Genomic DNA, 20,419 nt, shown 5'->3' with positions numbered 1-20,419 from the left:
TGTGTAGAACATTACTTTCTATATATAAATAAGTACCTAAATTTTCGTCTTAATGCCAATAAATAACTAAAAATAATACCTAATTATAAATTACATAATATCATCCTTTTAATTTTGACATCACATTTACGCAATTTAATGGCCTATATACAAATATTTAAGAATAAAAATCAATGAAATTAAATATTTCGATTCATCTTCTTACATTAGTGTATCAAAGAAATTGTAGATTTAATACAATGTCAAGAAAGTCACTGTGAATTCGTTCGAACACCTAATATGCCGTGAGATCATAAAAAGTTTAGTCATGAGAATGACAGCGGCTTCTAATTAGTCGTGGAGTATTCAGATACAGAATTATTAAGAAAGAACATTACTTTGTCATTAACGAAATAAAATTAATTGATAACCGTTACATATGTTAGAAACTTGTAATCCTGAAAACATAAAAATCTGTATGTATTTTGAAACTCTTTCAGCTATGAAGGTAGTTAACACCTTAGGAATTGTGAAAATACTTACATACATTTACATAATGAAACTGGAGCAACTTACCACCTTCTTCTTATATTCTACTGAATAACTTAGCATATTTTAAACACTTGCATACTGTTCTATGCTGTAAACCTTTATGTTTATACTTACCCTTAATTAATGCGTTCCATTGAGCGAAAGTACTCGATCATAACATTTCCTTCATTTTAAAACTATAAAACCGAAATATTTTATACTAGGTATATCTAGATATTTCTGATGAAAACATGTTGTTTAAATTAACTTATTATATTGTCATCCTTTTTATATACATCTTTATACCACCAGCGTACACATAGGTACAGATACTAGAATTACTAGAGTATGGTATAAGCATTTATAGATTTAGGAACTTTATTTAGCATATAAAATTAATTCAATGTTAAACAAAAAATCTTTAATTTCCAATTAATTTGTTTGCCGAGATAAGTGTGAATTATAAATTTTTTACAAGTATTTATATATTAAAAATTGCTTAGGAGAAATCCTCAAGAAATAATATTTTTTTTACTGCAATAAGTAAATAAATTGTAGAAAGTACACATATACTAATAGATAACATAAAATTTTAATATATCAGATTTTAGAGTGTTGTTGTTGTCCAGTTTTGTACATAAATATTATATACAAATATGTTAGAAATACATGATTATAACAATTAGATTAGATATATTTAAATACAATAACTAAAATAAGTGTTTGCAGGTTTACTGTAAAACATAAAAACTGTCAACATTATGAATATTATAATTTTATGATAATGCAGGCAAATGTTCGTCTATGTATCTGTGTAAACTATATGACGGCATACTTTCAGTAAAAATTAAGTAATTTGGAAATATTCTGAAATTATGTATTAAAATTACTAAGATTTTACTACTTTCGTCATCTTGCTTGCAAGTTTTTTGTGAACTAATAAATATTTTATTCACAGTAATTAAGTAAACCACATAATTATAAACTCAATTATAAACCCCTTGCACCATGCTTTATTACTAACTTTACCTTTACGACTCTTCTGTGAATAAAATGTAATTTGCATAATAAAATAATTTAGGAAAGAAAGAACAACTGTCTTTTTGATCACGGAAAGTTTCTTAATTTAGAATGTACCTTTACATCATTTTAAACTTTTGAGAATTCGCAGACGTATTATAGTTATGTATACATTGGAAAATTTTACAGTATTATATAACTTCAGTATACCTAAATAGAGTATTTCGTAATTACATAGATATTTATTATTTTGGCTTATTAACAGTTTAACCTTTCGTTATTATGAACTTACAGGGACATAAGGTTGCCAAAAGGGTATTGGCATAATGATGAGTTCAAATATCAATGGGCACTTAAATTTGAAAACTGTATTTAGTAACAAGAGCTGGTTGATTAATAACATTAATCAAAGTTTGCGAAAAATAAAATGCGTCCGAGCTCAATGCTCAATTAAATGACATGAATGAAACCGCTCTCTAAATTTGTAAAAATAATAGCATTTAAGAAAATAATAGCTATTTTTATGGACTTCATATGTCAGTTGTCAACTATTAAATAGCCAAAATTTTAATAAAAAAAAACATATTATAAATTTCTATAACACTTAATGCATATGTATATATTCTGCATATGCTGAAGTTTTTGAAATTCTGCTGAAAAACGAACCTCTGATATCTGCAAAATGTTACTTACCTGTACATGATATAATTTAGAAGTTTTAGTTAAATAAATAACCAGAAGGAACTAAAATATAAATGGAAGAACGTTATACAGAATTGTTCCCTTAAAAGGATTGACTAACTCCAAACGAGACAGATAACATTTCGTATTGAATCAACTTAAGTATACTATTGTTCAGATTAAACCTTTAATAAGTAATAACAATCAAGCCAGACGCTAAAGGATAAGTTTCGAATATATTTAATATTCAAAAACTTATCCCTTTGATCTCTTACTCTCAAATAAGGCCATTTATATGCAAGTTTGCTTTTAGCAAAATTTACGCATTAAACTGTCATCGTAGTTAACATAATTCAAAACTTAATTAAATACCGCATTTTGTTTTGTTGTTTATCTATTTTTAATATTATCACTTCACATAATGATCATTTTATATTAATATTTAAATTTCATTACCAAATCAATAAATGATCATGATGATAAAGATGACAATAGTTTTCCGTATGATATATTTCATAATTATTATTAGTTTTTTAGTTTCCGATGAAAAATATAGTAAATCAACAGCTGAAAGTTCCATTCCTTACAAAGAACCATTTTTTGCTTATCAAATTATCATAACAGATTTAATGCATGCACATCGATTCCGAATGCTTTTCAATTTAAGTTATAAATATTTGTTCTGGTTGTCGTACACATACGATTTAATTTTATATGATGATGAATAGCTAACATCGTACGTATATAGTGCATGTTCTGTTATTTGATAGAAAAATATATCCTTTTTAAAAGATTGTAACCCACATGAGACACTTGTCGCGAGTCTTTGTTTTAATTATAGTGTTTTATTTTCATACTACAATTAGGTTTTAATTTAGGTACAACTAAAATTTATAATATATCTACTACAATTTTAAGTTTACATTTAATGTTTCGAAATGTCTTTTATACCTATGGCAGAAAATTAAACTATTATAAAACATTCGATGTTAAAATAGGCACAATCGCTTATAACAACATTTATTCATTATATACATCTGTACTTATGAAACTTTGTATTAAAATATTATTTAATAACGAAAGTTTTCGACCACTTTACTCACAAGTTATAATTTATCGTCGCACACGTGAAAATGAGTTTCATTGTCCCTCTCTCCCCTCGGATTCACCCTCAGAGCATTTCCATTCGTAAGTAGTTCGGTAGCATTCGAATGATCTGTTAAAGAAACGGAAATATATAAAACAATAGCTTTAATATTCTCGAGGACGTTTCACAGATGTCCCTAACTGATTCAAGGCAGCGAAAGCAGAAAAAATATCACTGTATCAATATGTCGATATGAAATCCTACTTTGTTACATAAGATGAAGGTAAAGCCCATGAATACTGAGAAAATCAAATCATATCGTGGTTATTGTCACCTTTTATTAGATATATAAGATATCTGTATTATTATTGTACCTACCTATCTATTAGATATCATGTCCCATAATTATAGATTCTGATTCATTAATTACTCATAAGAAAATAATTCATCTCCACCCTAAATTTGCTACAACGCAATTATAAAACATAGGTACATATATTGTATACTTATAAGTGTTCTTCATTTCTGGGCATAATAATAACAATATTTTTATGCGATCTTTAATAAGATATTATGCATTGGCAGAGTACTTATGGGAGATTATATATATATATTAATATATTGAAGTTGTTCATAAGTCTCTATAAATAGTTTTTAAACAATTTTAACATGTCATGTTAAAATCTGTCAGATTTACAACTAGAATATACAAATAATATACTATATTATTAATGTAGTAGTTGTAGTGTACTGCATACAACAACAAGAATAGTATAGAATTGATATTCAAGAAAATCCCCAAAGTGATTCGACTAGTCTGAAATTACTAGGCATAGCATAAAGTGATTTTTCCCGATTTTCCTCAAACATTTTTACTTTTTTAACATATACATAATACTTATTTTTCAATTTAGTACGTGACATCGAATAGGATATTCTGTATTACGTAGCCAACCCTCTACCATATCTACTCATAGTTAAAAAAGTGCTTTTTTTTGTATAGTAATTCTGTATAGAAAACGTGAAATAAAGTGATTAATACTTATTTGTATATTTGAATTGTATATCATCGTAAACAAAGAAAAGATAAGAATTTTTAAACGGTTTTGATGTACGGACTTCAAACAGTCCCATTATAAAAGCAAACATTGAAAAGCTTTTAAAAAAAACAAGTGATACCGGCAAACGTTATTTTTTTTAATTTAAAAGGTAGTTGGCCCAAAGATTGTGAAATGGATTACTAAGAATGTTTTTGATTCCGATAAAATGGCTAATCGGTGATAAAATGGCTATTTAAAAACTTTTATATGTTAATAGAATTAATTTATATGTATTCTGAAAGATTAATTAATAATAATTTAAATTGTACCAAAGTAGCAGTAATGCAATTACGACAATATATAACATAACAGATTAAAAATATTTTTATGCATAAATATGACGGTTTCTTTATTGTAATTTGAATTTATTAGTCCAAGTGAGGAAATGACAAAAATCGCACTCACTAGTAATTGTTGATAAAGAGAGTATTAAATACATAACTAATCATATTATTTAAAAATTTGTTCAAGTAAATAATTAAACACTAAGTTTAGTAGATTAGTTTATATTTAGGGTTAAATAATGAACTTAAAAGCCTTTTCATTTCTTTCCGTAACTTTGTCTTACAGAGCTCTCAATACGTACTTCTTGTTTCTTTTTAGTATCGTATCGCCTCAATACATTATGATAGTTAGAAACTTTCGCATCAAATTTAGCATTTGCTTCTGTACTTCCCATCAGGGGATATAAGGACTTTTATTGTATTTGTAAGTCTTATAGGCAATGTCCACATTACATAGAATTATGTGGGTCGTTTATAAATATTAAGGTAATAACAGCAAATGAGTTTTTTTCAACCGCTACGATTTCTGTATCTTTATTTTATCATTTTATTAATTTGTGCAAAAGCTTCGAAAATGTTAAGTCGTTCTTAGATATTCGTATATTATAATACAGGTAGCTACATATTCAGCTACATTTCAAGCATATCAAATTGTTCTTGATATTTACTGTATCAAAATCAAAATAAGAAGTATTATAAAATGTAACAGTTAACAATGTACAGAAATACATTATCTATACTAAGAAAACACATTTAAAATAGAAATTATTCCTAAATTCGATTTTAGGCTATAGCAGAGATTATCTCTGCCAATATTGTACCAAATTTGTAATATTTCATGCACTTATTGTGGAATAATATATACGAATACATAAAAGAAACTTGCATTACATGCAAAACGTCACATTTATCCAATCGAATTAGAGGATACATAAAGTACTTAATAAGACTTAAATATTTACAATATAGTACAATATAGTCCCTATTGAATGGCGATATTGCTTTACTTTATTACAAATGGTTATCGTCGCCTGGCGAATGTGTGTAAGAAATAGGTCAATAGACACCTACTGGACTGGTAAGTCAAGCTGTATTGTATAACGTTGTTTGTTTCTACTTTAATAATTATTTAATGTACTAATAGAATATAAATTTTAATATATTAATTATTAAATTATTTATTATTAAAATTTATTTCTGTATAACAGAAAACAAAAATATAGTATGACTTCAATAAATAAATTAGTAAAATAGATTTTTTTTTATTTCAGAGTATTTATTAACAAATTATTATTTTATTTCCTTTTAAAACATTTATTTAAAATTTTCTAATATTTCATAACTTCATATTTGCTCTACTCTTAAAAGTGGCCTTTGTTATTGCAGTTTCAGAGAGGTAATTTTTTTAAAGCCGAATGTTTAAATTCCGTTATCGGTTTTATTTTAATTCTGATAGTTTATAGGCATAATTTTAAACAAACATCGTATTTTAAACAGTCGTATAAACTGGGAAATGTTTTCGGTGAAACAGCCTGAATAGAATGAAAACAAAGTTTTGCAGGATAAGTAGTGCAACCAATCAGTGGATATCCACCCCAACCCTTCGTATATCTATTACTTCCATTAAAAAATAGTTTAATTCTACACTCTGATCCAGGAGATTCTTAGAAAATAATCAAAAATTAAATATATATTCTGGTCAAGTATAAATATTTCTCTTTACTGTTTACTGGCTATATTAAACAAGATGGTATACAGATAATTAAGGAGAGTACGGGTCACTGGCCGGTTTAAGGAGAAAACACTTTACTGTAAGATAAATAAAACAGAAAAGGAATTTGTAGACTGATGTTATGAAGATCGTCCTACATCCTACATTACATATTATACGACGTCAGTCTCTTGTTATTAAAGTACACAGTAGCTGGTAAAAATAGGATTAGTGATGTATTTAATAAATAGGTATCTATGTCTTCCACAGGGATGCCAACCGTATGTGAATCCACAAGAACTTCGAACTTGTACAAACATATTCGACATTTTTGGCCTACGATACAAAAGACGACGAGATACGAGACTTGCTTAAAGATTTCTACAACATGTTGACCTACAGAATTCTACAAAATACGTTGATGTACGAGGTTTAAAAGCTAAATTGATCTGATATACGAGATTTTATCAAGTTTCTCATTTCTTCGTACGATGCTGCTTATGCTTTAAAGTTAGCAACCCTAGTTTGCCACTAATTTGTTTGGCAGAATGTAGGCGTAGATTTTCGTCGAGTATTCATCAAGTCATCCTGACGCTCCTCATTAACTACTACTAATTAACTTTTTGTAAGTTTGTAGTATTGTGAATATTATATAGTATAGTTATAGAACCACCGTATATACATTCCGTAATTGGATAATATATGTAGTGTATGTGGAAACACTAGCAGTTTATTATCTATCGGCTCGTTAGCCATAGCTCCACGTCTTTACTCCGCGGCGCTTGCGCAGGGAATCCCTTCCCTCTTGCGCACGGCGGTCCGTGTACGCTCGGCTCGAGACGATAGATAATAAACTGCTAGTGTTTCCACATACACTACATCTCTCTCCTTTTTAAGTTTATTTTCTTTTCAAGCATGAATCAATCCAGTCTATTAGGTATTTGTTCCTTGGAGGCATGTGTGCTACGTTACAACGATGGTGGACTCATTTTGACACTATACTGCCACACATAAGCCGAATGCCTCTAGTGCGATTGGCCTTTCCAGCGTAACCAGCACCGTGATTTTCCTCCTCATTTGAATGTAAATAACTCCAATTTACTCTGTGTTTCACATACTTCACCTTTCTTCTTTTATCTTTGTTTTCATATAATCGTTATTCCATTTTGTTATTGTGTAATATTATGTAAGATTAGTATAAAGCACTTCTGAAAAGAGGTTGTATGTTTATGACCAGAATATCTCTATTATAGTAGTCACTACTTTATATTTTGTAGGTTTAAGGTAAATACTTATATTTTTTCCATTCTATCTGTCTCATGCAATGTGTTATTTACATGTAGTATTTTTTTTTCTATATATTATGTATATAATATGTTCCGTATTCCGAACCTCCTTAGTCTAAGCAGGTTGTATCACCGGCTTGCTTACTGAAGCAAAGGGTAATTGGGTATAACTATAACCATTCTTCATCGTAGCAAAATTATCTCTCTTATCACCTGCATTAATTCAGTGCTAAAATATTAGGAAATGTTGTCAGACCAGTCTTTGAGCGATCGACATATACCACAATATGTATACCTATATATACGAGAAAAACATCTACCATTGGTTATAGTAATAGTAGCAGGATCCGATACTACATATAGTACATTAAAATATAATTATACGAAAAACAAGTAATTGGAAGAAACAAGTAATTAAAAATTTATTTCGGATGCATCTATCATATATCAATACTAATATTATATTTGCGAAACTGTGTCTATCAGTATGTTACATTTTCACGTCTAAACAACCTGGAAAAGTTCAAAATGAAATTTAACTTGAAGATTATCTTAGTAATGACTATTTTTCATGTATTAAAAAAAAGTCGCGTAAAACATCCAGTATTTTTTTATTTTAAATATTTTACATAAAATTTTATAAATTAACCAAAAAGAAGAAAACATTTGATGTAACGTTTGTTATATGATATTCTATGAAACAAGCCTTGAAAGACGTGTCAGTGGTAAAGGATCAAAAGTAAATGGCAATTTGGGATCTTGGAATAAGATAAAAAACATACCGTTGGGTGTGAGTGAGCGGGACAGGTTACTTCGCCTCTGCGAATGTCATGCTCGGCTGAAGGAAGAAGGGTCGCGGTAATGCCTCTGGCTTACTGTAACAAAATTCAATTGAATGTGTTTTTATAAACCATTATTTACGTCACAAGAAAGCAAATCAAGAAACAAAAATGGGGAAGTAAAAGGTAATTACCGCTGACAAAGGATTTTTAAATACACATATAAAACCAAGTCTCTTTTCTATATCAAGTAGGTACTAACAAGACAGAAGAAAAAATATTAATTTTACAAAACATGCGAACTTTATGTACGTAATACATTTCTTACAAGAGTACTACTGTCTTCGACTAGGTATGTTTACGAGGCTAGACTGTGCGCTCAGAATATGACTTTTAATGAAATAAAATACATACTTGCAAATTAAACTAAATTCTTAAATATTCACGTTTAATGAAACAAAGAAAATTTTAGAATATATTGGTATAAAATTCAAATTGTACGAATCTTATAGACCTTGGTAGAAAAATATACATAGGTGCATACCTTTATCGCCGCATTGCTTACATGGTAGCAAAGAAGATTGACCGCCTTAGATTAGTTACATAAATCACTTTCTAATTTCGAACAACAAATAAAATACAAGTAAGAATAAACGTAGACCTAATGAGAAATTAGTCCGCAAAAAGCTGAACTAAGGCATTTATAAAAGCAATTTGTTTGCTAGGCACAGACGGAATATTAACGAAAAACTTAAGATGAAATATTGTTCGTGCATGATGCTGTACCGCTTCCGACTTGGAAGAATTATTACGCATACAGCTTTTTATATGAATCGTTTATAGAGAAAAGGAGAATTGCTCAAAAATATAACAAATACTCTATAGATACTTTATGTAGGACTATGGTCTTTTTAACACTGCGTTATACTGCTAAAATGACGTAATCGTTTCCCATAAAGGATCTGACTTTAATCGTCACAATATTAATATGTAACTTTTTACTTGAACACAACTTTATATATATGTATATATCATATATTCTTGGGTTTATAGTTCTTGTAGATATTTTAATCTCAACCAAGAATAGGCAATCAGAAGTTAAGTATTCTACAGTAGTATAAAGTATAGTATAGCTGCTCAATAAATTCTTTCAGTTTTAATTTAAACTACCTACATGATATCATTTTCTACTAATATTTTCACAGCTTTATTGATATTCAATATATTAGAATTCTATTCTAGGTGTAGCCTACATTTGTAAAGTATTTTATTGAGAATATTTTAAATTTGCTAATAATATTTTAATTTTTAATTTTCTGTTTAATTTAAATATTCAAGCAATCCGTTTCAATACATCATCATTCGGTACTCAGGCGGATGACATATCGAAAGCTGTCGCTTACTATATTAAAAATTAATAATGGAACATTTAATAGACATAATATGGCAGCTGCTAGGAATTTAATATGACAAAAACATTGTAAGAATGTTGGATATGGATAAATCACACTATTTTAAAGGGTCTGTCAGTGACATAGAATTAAATAGAAGCCGTAAAGCCAAAGGCACTTTACGTAAGCGGAAATCGCCTATTCGGATTTCGGCTCTAATTCGACTTGGACCTAACACAGGAAAAAGATCAAACAATTGATAAAATGGCAGACGAGGACCTACCTACACTATATTTTTAGCCGACGCGATCCCCAGTTGTTTTTTAAGTTTGATTATTGCTGTTCAATAACCTATCAAATTTATTTTATACTAATTTTTATTATTAGTATGGTATACTAAGTTTTCTTTATTGTATATAAAGGATGTAGTTAACATGAGATGTACATATACATTTGTGTGTAGTTGTGTGTCGGAAAATGTTTTGGGAGCTTACTACTGAATCCTAAACTGGAAATAACAGCTAGATGTTGAAGTATGTGCATGAACTTTTTTCATTTTCACTCAAGAGATCTATTATTAATCTCAATTCAAGTAGTCTTGAGGAATGTCTGACCTGGGGAACGTTGAGAAGCAAGTTCATATTCGTTTTGCAGTGCAAAATTTTGCGATTTCATTTACATAAGAATTAATATAAAATAGTGCATTATTTATATCTAGGAGTGACATAATCATCCAAGTTTAAGGTAAGTAGATCATGTGTTAAAGGTATTAACAACTGATAGAAAAACTTAATTTCTTTTGTAAATGATATACATAATGTACATAAAAAGTACCCAGACCAATGTCAACAATCATACTCATGAATATAAATATTTGTGTAGTGGAATAGACTACTAAACCATCGAGACCGTCAAATATAAACATAAATGCCATCTATTCTGGTTTCTAATATTATTATTAACTTATTTCTGTCATTATTTTATAGAATGTCATTAAAGCTATGTTATAAAAATTATGTGGAATGATATTTCACGTCAACTCAGTAGCGACGAGCAACGTCTGTTATCATTATACTGAATTTTGTCAATGTCTGCAGCAGAATTACTCTTTATACAAAAAAATGTATGATTCCAGAGAACGAAATCGGCTAAGAGCATGTCGGTTTTATAGCTCATTATTGACAGAAATTTAAATATAAAGTGATTAAAACAAACTGTATGTTAATGTTACAAACATTTAAAATACCACTGTGTCAAAATAGTTTGGATTATTTATATATATATATATATATATATAAATATCCCCTTGGGCACTTTGTGGCTCAGACGTGCCGTATAGGTAGTTTTTTGTTGATCCATTTTCACTTGTTGATCCGGAGGCCTTTTGTTGATCTAATGCCAGCTGACCATATATAAATGTTGATCCGTTTTGAGCCACAACTGTCACGACGAGTAATAATAATAATTAAGCGATTTATACACGATTTTATACAAATCCACCTTTTTGGCATACGACCACTTCTTGATCCAATTCAAACGGGCCAATCAGGGTGCAGCATTTGCCAAGGGCTTCCTCATTGGCACGTTTGGGCTACTACATTATGGCTACAGTAACTTAATAATGTCTAGCTAGTATTTCAAGAATAATAGTCTATCTAATCTAAATATTTATAGAAATCAGTCTGGAGTAACGTGACTCCAGATCAAACCTCAATACTTGTTATTTTTTGGACGGGAATTTTTCCTTTTGTAACAACGTTACTGAGCGAATGAAGAGAAGACGCAACGGCGGATCCAGGGGGGAGCGTCATGGAGGTCTTAGGAGTCATGGGGGGTCATGACTCTCCCCCCCCCCTTAGCCCAGGATTTAGGTAGACTACTAATTGAACTAAAAAATAATGAAACAGCTAAATTTTTTGCACGATCGGAGTGTTGGTGCAGTGATATTAATTATAATTAAACATTGTTACTTAAAATATAACGCTTAAAGTACTATAACACTAAAAGCAAAATAAGTATTTTCAAAATACCTTTACAAAACAAATTACTTTTTGAGTTTTTGTCCAAATCTCAGATATTTTATTTATTTTAGGTATATCAATCATTACATATTATAGTATAGTATAAAACAAAGTCGCTGTCGCATATAACAAGTACATAAATAAAGAAAGAAGACTTTTTGGCTCTGAATATATTTCAAAAATCAATTACTTGTGTTAATCAATTTATATACTCGTTCTTATTTCATAGTACTTGTTTTGATCCGAATATATACAGATACCGTAACAGTCTATTAATTATGAATTTATTATACCTAACCTAGATATTTTATTTTGACGAAACTCCGTGTAGTAGTAGTATCCGATAAGGGTATGCGAACCCTAAGTATTATTACAAAATGACCAGTAATTTCGAAGAAAGAAATAAGCCTTTGAATTTCAAATCAACTTACCAAACGGACGCTCAAGGTTCGATTCCCGCCATAGAATTTTTTTTGTTTTGACTTTATGTTATATTTTAAATTAACTATTTTAATAATTAAATGAATTTAATCGAACAAAAAGTTGTCAAGTATTAAATTAATTTTAATTTACATTAACTATTATACTTTCTAAATTGTAAAGCAGCTAACAATTATAGTAAGATCTTATAAATAATTAACACAACAACATTTCAAATGTATTTTCTTTATTATTACAAAATATTTTTTGTGCATGCTATAATAGTTAATGTCACTTAAAATTTATTTAATATTAAACAACGTTTTTATCGATTAAATTCATTTAATTATTAAAATAGTTAATTTTAAATATTACTTTAAAAAAAAAACAAAAAAAAAGTCAATGGTGGGAATCGAACCCGGGGTGTCTGTGTGGTAAGTTGGTACACAGGTACACTCCTAACTAGTAAAATTAATTTAATACTTAACTACGTTTTTCTCGTATAAATTAATTTAATTATTAAAATAATAAATTAAAAAAAAACAAAAAGAAGTAAATAACAATAGTCAATGGTGGGAATCGAACCCGGGATGTCTGTGTGGTAAGTTGGTACACAGGTACACTCCTTTTACATAAGAATGCATGCGGCAATCAATACAAAAACCGCTACGCTTTCATGTTTCTAAAATCAATCAATTAAATCAAGAAAGCAATGAGAAAATTAAATTATAACGTTGTATGCTAATAAACTAGTTATTTACTTGAAATAAAACTTTAGGGTTTGTATATGTAATGTTTGCATATAAAATATGATTAAAGGTTACCAGTGTATTTACACTTTTACTGAACAAACAGAGTTGTTTAGTACTGAAAATATTGTGTGGAAGCCATCAATTACTTTCAGTGCACTTATAGCTTTGATCTTTTCCTAATTATTATTATTAAGTTTTAAAGTGGTTGAATTTTGCGTAGAGTGTTTTTATACGTTATTTCTAATTTACCATTTATTTTAAGTTTTTTAAACTCTATTCATCGAGACCAATCTAATGAGTCCAAACACGATATTTCTGCTGTAAGTTTTCGAAGAGTATGTTCATCATCTGATAATACTGGTGCCAGTATGAAGTCAAGGTTAACAGATAGATAGATAACTAATTACTCTTATTTCGTCAAAATCTTTAGATTACGTATAATAAATTCATAATATCGCTACCTATTCGAATCAAAACAAGTATTTTAGGTACTTCATGTACTAAAAAAGTCAATGGTGGGAATCGAACCCGGGGTGTCTGTGTGGTAAGTTGGTACACAGGTACACTCCTAACTAGTAAAATTAATTTAATACTTAACTACGTTTTTCTCGTATAAATTAATTTAATTATTAAAATAATAAATTAAAAAAAAACAAAAAGAAGTAAATAACAATAGTCAATGGTGGGAATCGAACCCGGGATGTCTGTGTGGTAAGTTGGTACACAGGTACACTCCTAACTAGTAAAATTAATTTAATACTTAACTACGTTTTTATTATAAATTCATAATCGTATGTAATCATAAATTAATTATTAAAATATAAAATAAAAAAAAACAAAAAAATAAATAATAAAAAGAAAGTGTAGGATTCGAACTCGGAGTATCTGTGTGGTAAATTGGTAAACAGGTACACTACTAACTAGGCCATATTGATGTTGTTTGCTGTGGTGAAAAAACTAGTATATATATAAGTTACACGTACAATTTCAAAGACTTATTTCTTGAAAACTACTGGCCATTCTGAAATAGAAATAGAAAATCATTTATTCAAATACATAAACTTACATTGAAGCACTTTTGAATAGTCATTACATTTTTTAATCTACCGCTCGTTCGGAAAGCTGTCTCATCACAAGAAGAACGAGCAAGAAACTTGCGTGTTGCTCTTTTAAATAATTTTATTATTACTTTACATTTTTAAGTTTAAGTGTGTGAATACAAACCAACAATTAGCACTAATTCAATTAAATACTCAAATAGAAAAAATATTGAATATATAACCAACTGGTTAAACAATTAATAAGAGAAAATCAGTCATAGTGATTAGAGCAGACCAGTCCCTACAAGCAGCACCCGTTCACGAGTATGACGGATGAGCCAGCCATCACTGCGCTCGACCATATTTTAGGGAGCCCAATGACCCGGCCCACCACGCCGCCACAAGTCTGGACATTTTAGTGAGCATGACTACTCAAAACACTAGACTACGTCAAAGCTACTTACAATTGCCATCTGATAGTTATAGTATTCACATTTTACATAAGAATGCATGCGGCAATCAATACAAAAACCGCTACGCTTTCATGTTTCTAAAATCAATCAATTAAATCAAGAAAGCAATGAGAAAATTAAATTATAACGTTGTATGCTAATAAACTAGTTATTTACTTGAAATAAAACTTTAGGGTTTGTATATGTAATGTTTGCATATAAAATATGATTAAAGGTTACCAGTGTATTTACACTTTTACTGAACAAACAGAGTTGTTTAGTACTGAAAATATTGTGTGGAAGCCATCAATTACTTTCAGTGCACTTATAGCTTTGATCTTTTCCTAATTATTATTATTAAGTTTTAAAGTGGTTGAATTTTGCGTAGAGTGTTTTTATACGTTATTTCTAATTTACCATTTATTTTAAGTTTTTTAAACTCTATTCATCGAGACCAATCTAATGAGTCCAAACACGATATTTCTGCTGTAAGTTTTCGAAGAGTATGTTCATCATCTGATAATACTGGTGCCAGTATGAAGTCAAGGTTAACAGATAGATAGATAACTAATTACTCTTATTTCGTCAAAATCTTTAGATTACGTATAATAAATTCATAATATCGCTACCTATTCGAATCAAAACAAGTATTTTAGGTACTTCATGTACTAGTATATAAATTCATCAACACACAAGTAAATGATTTTTTAAATATATTCAGAGCCAAAAAGTTTTTGTGCATTTAAAAAATTTTGCTGATACGGAGTCACTATTGCAGGAAATTGTTGAAAAAATATATATCGAGTACAGGTACTATCGACGAATACTTTATCTAGGGAACACGCGGGAACGCGGAACGGCAACATGTTGCCGTTCCGCCACGATACCGTTATAGTGGTAGAAAGAGAGAGACAGTGGAACCAGCAAATGTATCTACGGGTCGTGGCTGGATCAACAAAGTGTACAACTAAGTGCGCGTATATATATATATATATACACTTGTCTTTAATTCAAAGGAAATATAAATAATGAACACATCACATTTAAAACAGTAATAAGTACGTAATATTATCACATTATCAAACAGTAACTACGTAATATTATCACATGGTAACAGCACGTATTATGGCAAAAATAAACATCGGCTGATTTGAAAAGATTTATTATAGTAATAATAGTAATCTCAGGACAATTCACACAGCTTCATCTAGACCCAAGTTAAGCTAGCTGAACATTGTGTTATGGGTACCAGATAACTGATACAAATACAAAGATTGTTTTCGTAAATTAATATATATTATCTATACATAGAAAACACCCAGACCGTTACAAACAATCATACTCATGAATACAAATGTTTGCAGCGTGCGAGGAATCGAACCCTCGACCACCAAGCAGGAATCAAAGCGGTGTACTAGCTAAATCGCTAGACTACCGACAACTAGCTGTACACGCGACTTCGTTCGCGTGGAATGTAACTTCTTATATTTTAGTAAAATAAAGTTAAATTACACACGGACGAAATCCCGTGTACAGCTAGTCATCAATAAAAAAAAACACGTAGGTATCTCTAATATATTATACACTAGCTATTCCCGCGACTTCGTCCGCGTGGTTTTTAACTTTATTTTTCTAAAATAAAAGTAGCCTAAGTTACTCCTTATTACATCAGCTACCTGTCAAAAAAGGTCCCATCAAAATCGGTCCAGCTATTTCAGAGATTAGCCGGAACAAACAGACAGACAGACAGACAAAAATTGTATAAAAATAAATTTTAGTATATGTACCGTATTTATATTCATATGCAAGTAGTAAAAAACGGTTATTTCAATATTACAAACAACAGGCTTCAACATTCTCAAGTACCACAAAAAAGATGTTTTTTCTATCAAATAAACCGTTTTTATTAAAAACAAGCTGTTCCCGCGACTTCGTCCGCGTGGAATTTAACTTTATTTTTCTAAAATAAAAGTAGCCTAAGTTACTCCTTATAAATCAGCTACCTGCCAAAAAAAGTACCGTCAAAATCGGTCCAGCCATTTCAGAGATTAGCCGGAACAAACAGACCGACAGACAGACAGACAAAAATTATAAAAATTGTTATTTTGGTATATGTACCTTATATATATTCATATGCATGTAGTAAAAAACGGTTATTTCAATATTACAAACAGACACTCCAATTTTTATTAAATGTATAGATGTATAGATTATTATTTATTTATTTATTTATTCATCCAAAATAATACAAATTGTGTAGGATAACGTAATAGTAACATTACAGTAAAATTTTGTCAACAACATAATAGCAACTTAAATATTAAATCTCGGTATATCTATAGACTAGCTGGCCCCAGCGACTTCGTCCGCGTGAAATTTTATTTTATTTTTCTAAAATAACAGTAGCGTAAGTTACTCCTTATTACATCAGCTACTTGCCAAAAAAAGTCCCGTCAAAATCGGTCCAGCTATTTCAGAGATTAGCCGGAACAAACAGACAGACAGACAGACAAAACTTGTAAAATATGTTATTTTGGTGTATGTACCGTATTTATATTCATATGCAAGTAGTAAAAAACGGTTATTTCAATATTACAAACAGACACTCCAATTTTATTTACATGTATAGATGTATAGATTAAAAAAAAAGTAACAGTCATAAGGCTAGTCGTATGGCTAATATATATAATAATGTAATAAATTCATTTAAACAGAAATTGCGGCAACATTATTTAAATTTGTAACTTTTTTACTGTCCTTCTCCTTTTTTCACAACTTTCTGTTATATCCCTATAGTTCTCTCTATATTTTCTGTTTTTCTTACTTTCAATTTGAGACTGTACTTATAATTTGATTATCGGATCATTATGTATTTATTTATACATTTATGGGTTATATATTTATGTATGTATATTGTTATTTTTTTATAGAAATGTATATTTTGCTTTGTATTTATATATCTTTTTTTGACATTTCTTATTTATATTAGTGCACCGCCAATAATCTTTCGCTGCACCACTCATGGTTGCCTGGTAAATAACGCGGCAAAATATTAAGTCCGCCACATGTACAAATTTGTTTGTGCATTAAAGTTAAAGAAATAAAAAAAATACAATACTGTTTAATGAAAATGCGTATTGTCTAGTGCTTAGAGATGTATCAAAATAAGGTCAACAAAAAGTCCATGATGGTATATGTCTATCTCTTAAGGATAACCAACAATAACCATTTTTTATCTTTTACATTTTACGGGAATTTTTTTTATCGTATGTTTCCCTTAAAATCATGTAAACTATGTTATTATGTCATAATCTAAAGAAATAATAATATTTTATAGTGACATATCCACTATAAAATACCAAAAAGTAGCAATGTAATTCGTTACGCGCGAATCAGCTGTTATAAGGTCAAAGGTCGGTGCACCCCGCGTATTTGATAAATAGTGCTTCTCTGGATGTCTTTAAGAGAAAATGGCAGTATGTACGTGTATATGTACAAGTCCTTAAGTGTTAAGTTTTTCAAATGTACAATAAAGAATAAATATTTTTAAGTACAGTACTTACGTACATTAATATAATACCTACTTTTTACTTGTATCTATTGTTATCAAAATTAAATTATAAGTTCTTAACTTGACCACGACTATGTGACCCTCTCTTGGCGCCAAAACGAGTGAAAAAATGAACAGCATACGACGACGACGCAGTACCTATAGAGTGGAGCAAGTGCTTATTCAGTTTTATTCAACTATTTAGTCCCTCCACCGTTACAATGAATGGAGGCGGATATTAGAATGTATGTAGCATTGCGAATATAAAATATCTAGATTAGGTATAATAAATTCATAATTGATAGGCCGTTACGGTATCAGAGCCAAAAAGTCTTCTTTCTTTGTTTATGTACTGTTAGATGCGACAGCGACTTTGTTTTATACTACACTATGTAATGATTGATATACCTAAAATAAATAAAATATCTGAGGTTTAGACAAAAATTCAAAAGGTACTTTATTTTGAAAAAGTATTCTGAAAATACCTATTTTGCATTTAGTATTTGAAATACAAAACACAAAACTATTTTTGTTTTTAGAGTGACATTTCTATGAATTCACTGTCGATAGCGAGCGGTGCGATGGAAAAAGATAACCGTTTATAAAAATATAATAAATAGCCCTGGACAATTAACACAGACTGATACTGAACTGATATAAATAGATATTTTTATTTTGTAAATACATATATAATATACATATAAAACACCCAGACCGATGAAAACAATCGATGACCGATGAGTACAAATGTTTGCACCGTGCGAGAAATCGAACCCGCGACCATCGGATGTAAAGCGGTGTGACCACCGAGGCAGTCGAAATATATGAATAATCTTATGAATTTAATTTATTCTAATTTGTTTGTGTGCGTGGGGTGCGGTGTACGGTCCCCCCTGCCTCCCCCCTGCCTCCACCGTTGCTGGAGCTTGCATGTATGGAACATTGCGAATATAAAATATCTAGATTAGTAAATTCATAGTTGATAGACCGTTACGGTATCTATATATATTCGGATTAAAATAAGTATCGCAGTAAGGACCAGTATATAAAGTGATCAACACAATTAATTGATTTTTGAAATATATATACAGAGCCAAAAAGTCTTTGTGTATTCAAAAAATATCTAATTTGTTTGTGTGCGCGGGGTGCGGTGTACGGTGCTCCCCCCTGCAACGGTGGAGTTACTATGTATGGAGCATTGCGAATATAAAATATCTACATTAGTAAATTAATAAAGTCATAATTGATAGACCGTTACGGTATCTACATATATTCGGATGAAAATAAGTATCGCAGTAAGGACGAGTATATAAAGTGATCAACATAATTAATTGATTTTTGGAATATATTCAGAGCCAAAAAGTCTTTGTGTATACCAAAAATTTAGCCGTTCGGAGCCATTCAGTCACGAATTATTAGTAAAAAAAGTGTCGAGTATATCGTACTATCGACGAATATATATGGCCACATCGCAAAATAGAATGCGACGTTGCCATACCGCCTGAGATATACGCGATAGGAGTCAAGTTATTCAGTGCAAAAGGTGGAATCGGCAAGTGTTTAGGTTGTGGCGTGATCAACAAAGTGCCCAAAGAGGTGTTTATATATATATATATATATATATATATATTATTTGGATTATAATACAGTTACTTTTAATACTATGAATTTCTTGAAAGAAAACCTATTCTCACTGAAAGACTTGTCTTTCAAGAAACTCGTTTCATATCACACGATAGAAGCACTTACCTAATTAAAAAAATTGAAGGCACGGTTGGACATCGGGTCTTTTTTTTTCAGTGACATCGTATATTTTCAATTGACGCAAAAAAAATGTTGTTTTTATAATATATTATATATGAACACATATCCTCGTCACAGTTTCTATAGGTGAGCATTATTAGTATATAATAATACTACACTTTTGTGGGAAAAGTCTCTCTAATGTACAGTTAAAGTTCTTATTCCCTATATTTCTGAAAGTTCCTTATCTATTTATTTTTCAATAAGCAGTAATACTGTTCGGAAGTATTATTAGATAAATTCTACATATTGTATCTAACAAAAGTAATAAGTATGTGTGTAATATTTTTACGCTGAATTTTTAACTTTCCTACCATTTAAATAACAACCAAGATATTAAGGTTAAAGATGTAATTCATAGGGAACTTTAGGTATTATTATTTTTCATTTTAGCTTATTATCCTAGGCCTATGATTAACCTTTATGAGATGAAATTTCTTCAACAAATTACTTAGTAGTTATTTTATTGTTATCTTTCTTTCTACCTAATTAATAAAAAAATGCCTAGTTTTTAGAATATTGTTTTAATGTT

At 29.7% G+C, this 20,419-nt stretch overlaps 1 protein-coding gene across 1 annotated transcript in view; it reads right to left on the bottom strand.

Annotated features, from left to right (window-relative positions):
- Positions 1–3,317: 3,317 nt before the first annotated feature.
- The window catches only part of LOC131847946 (tachykinin-like peptides receptor 86C), a 55,237-nt gene continuing 38,135 nt past the window's right edge, over positions 3,318–20,419 (bottom strand). Inside the window, exon 9 of the mRNA XM_059197674.1 lies at positions 3,318–3,427. Coding sequence (XP_059053657.1) covers positions 3,318–3,427 — 110 coding nt within the window. The remainder of the gene's footprint in view (positions 3,428–20,419) is intronic.

This window comes from Achroia grisella, unplaced genomic scaffold (assembly GCF_030625045.1).
Source record: "Achroia grisella isolate CSIRO2021 unplaced genomic scaffold, CSIRO_AGI_Agris_v1 utg544, whole genome shotgun sequence".
NCBI classification, from domain to species: domain Eukaryota; kingdom Metazoa; phylum Arthropoda; class Insecta; order Lepidoptera; family Pyralidae; genus Achroia; species Achroia grisella.
This window is presented reverse-complemented; position numbering and strand designations above follow the sequence as displayed.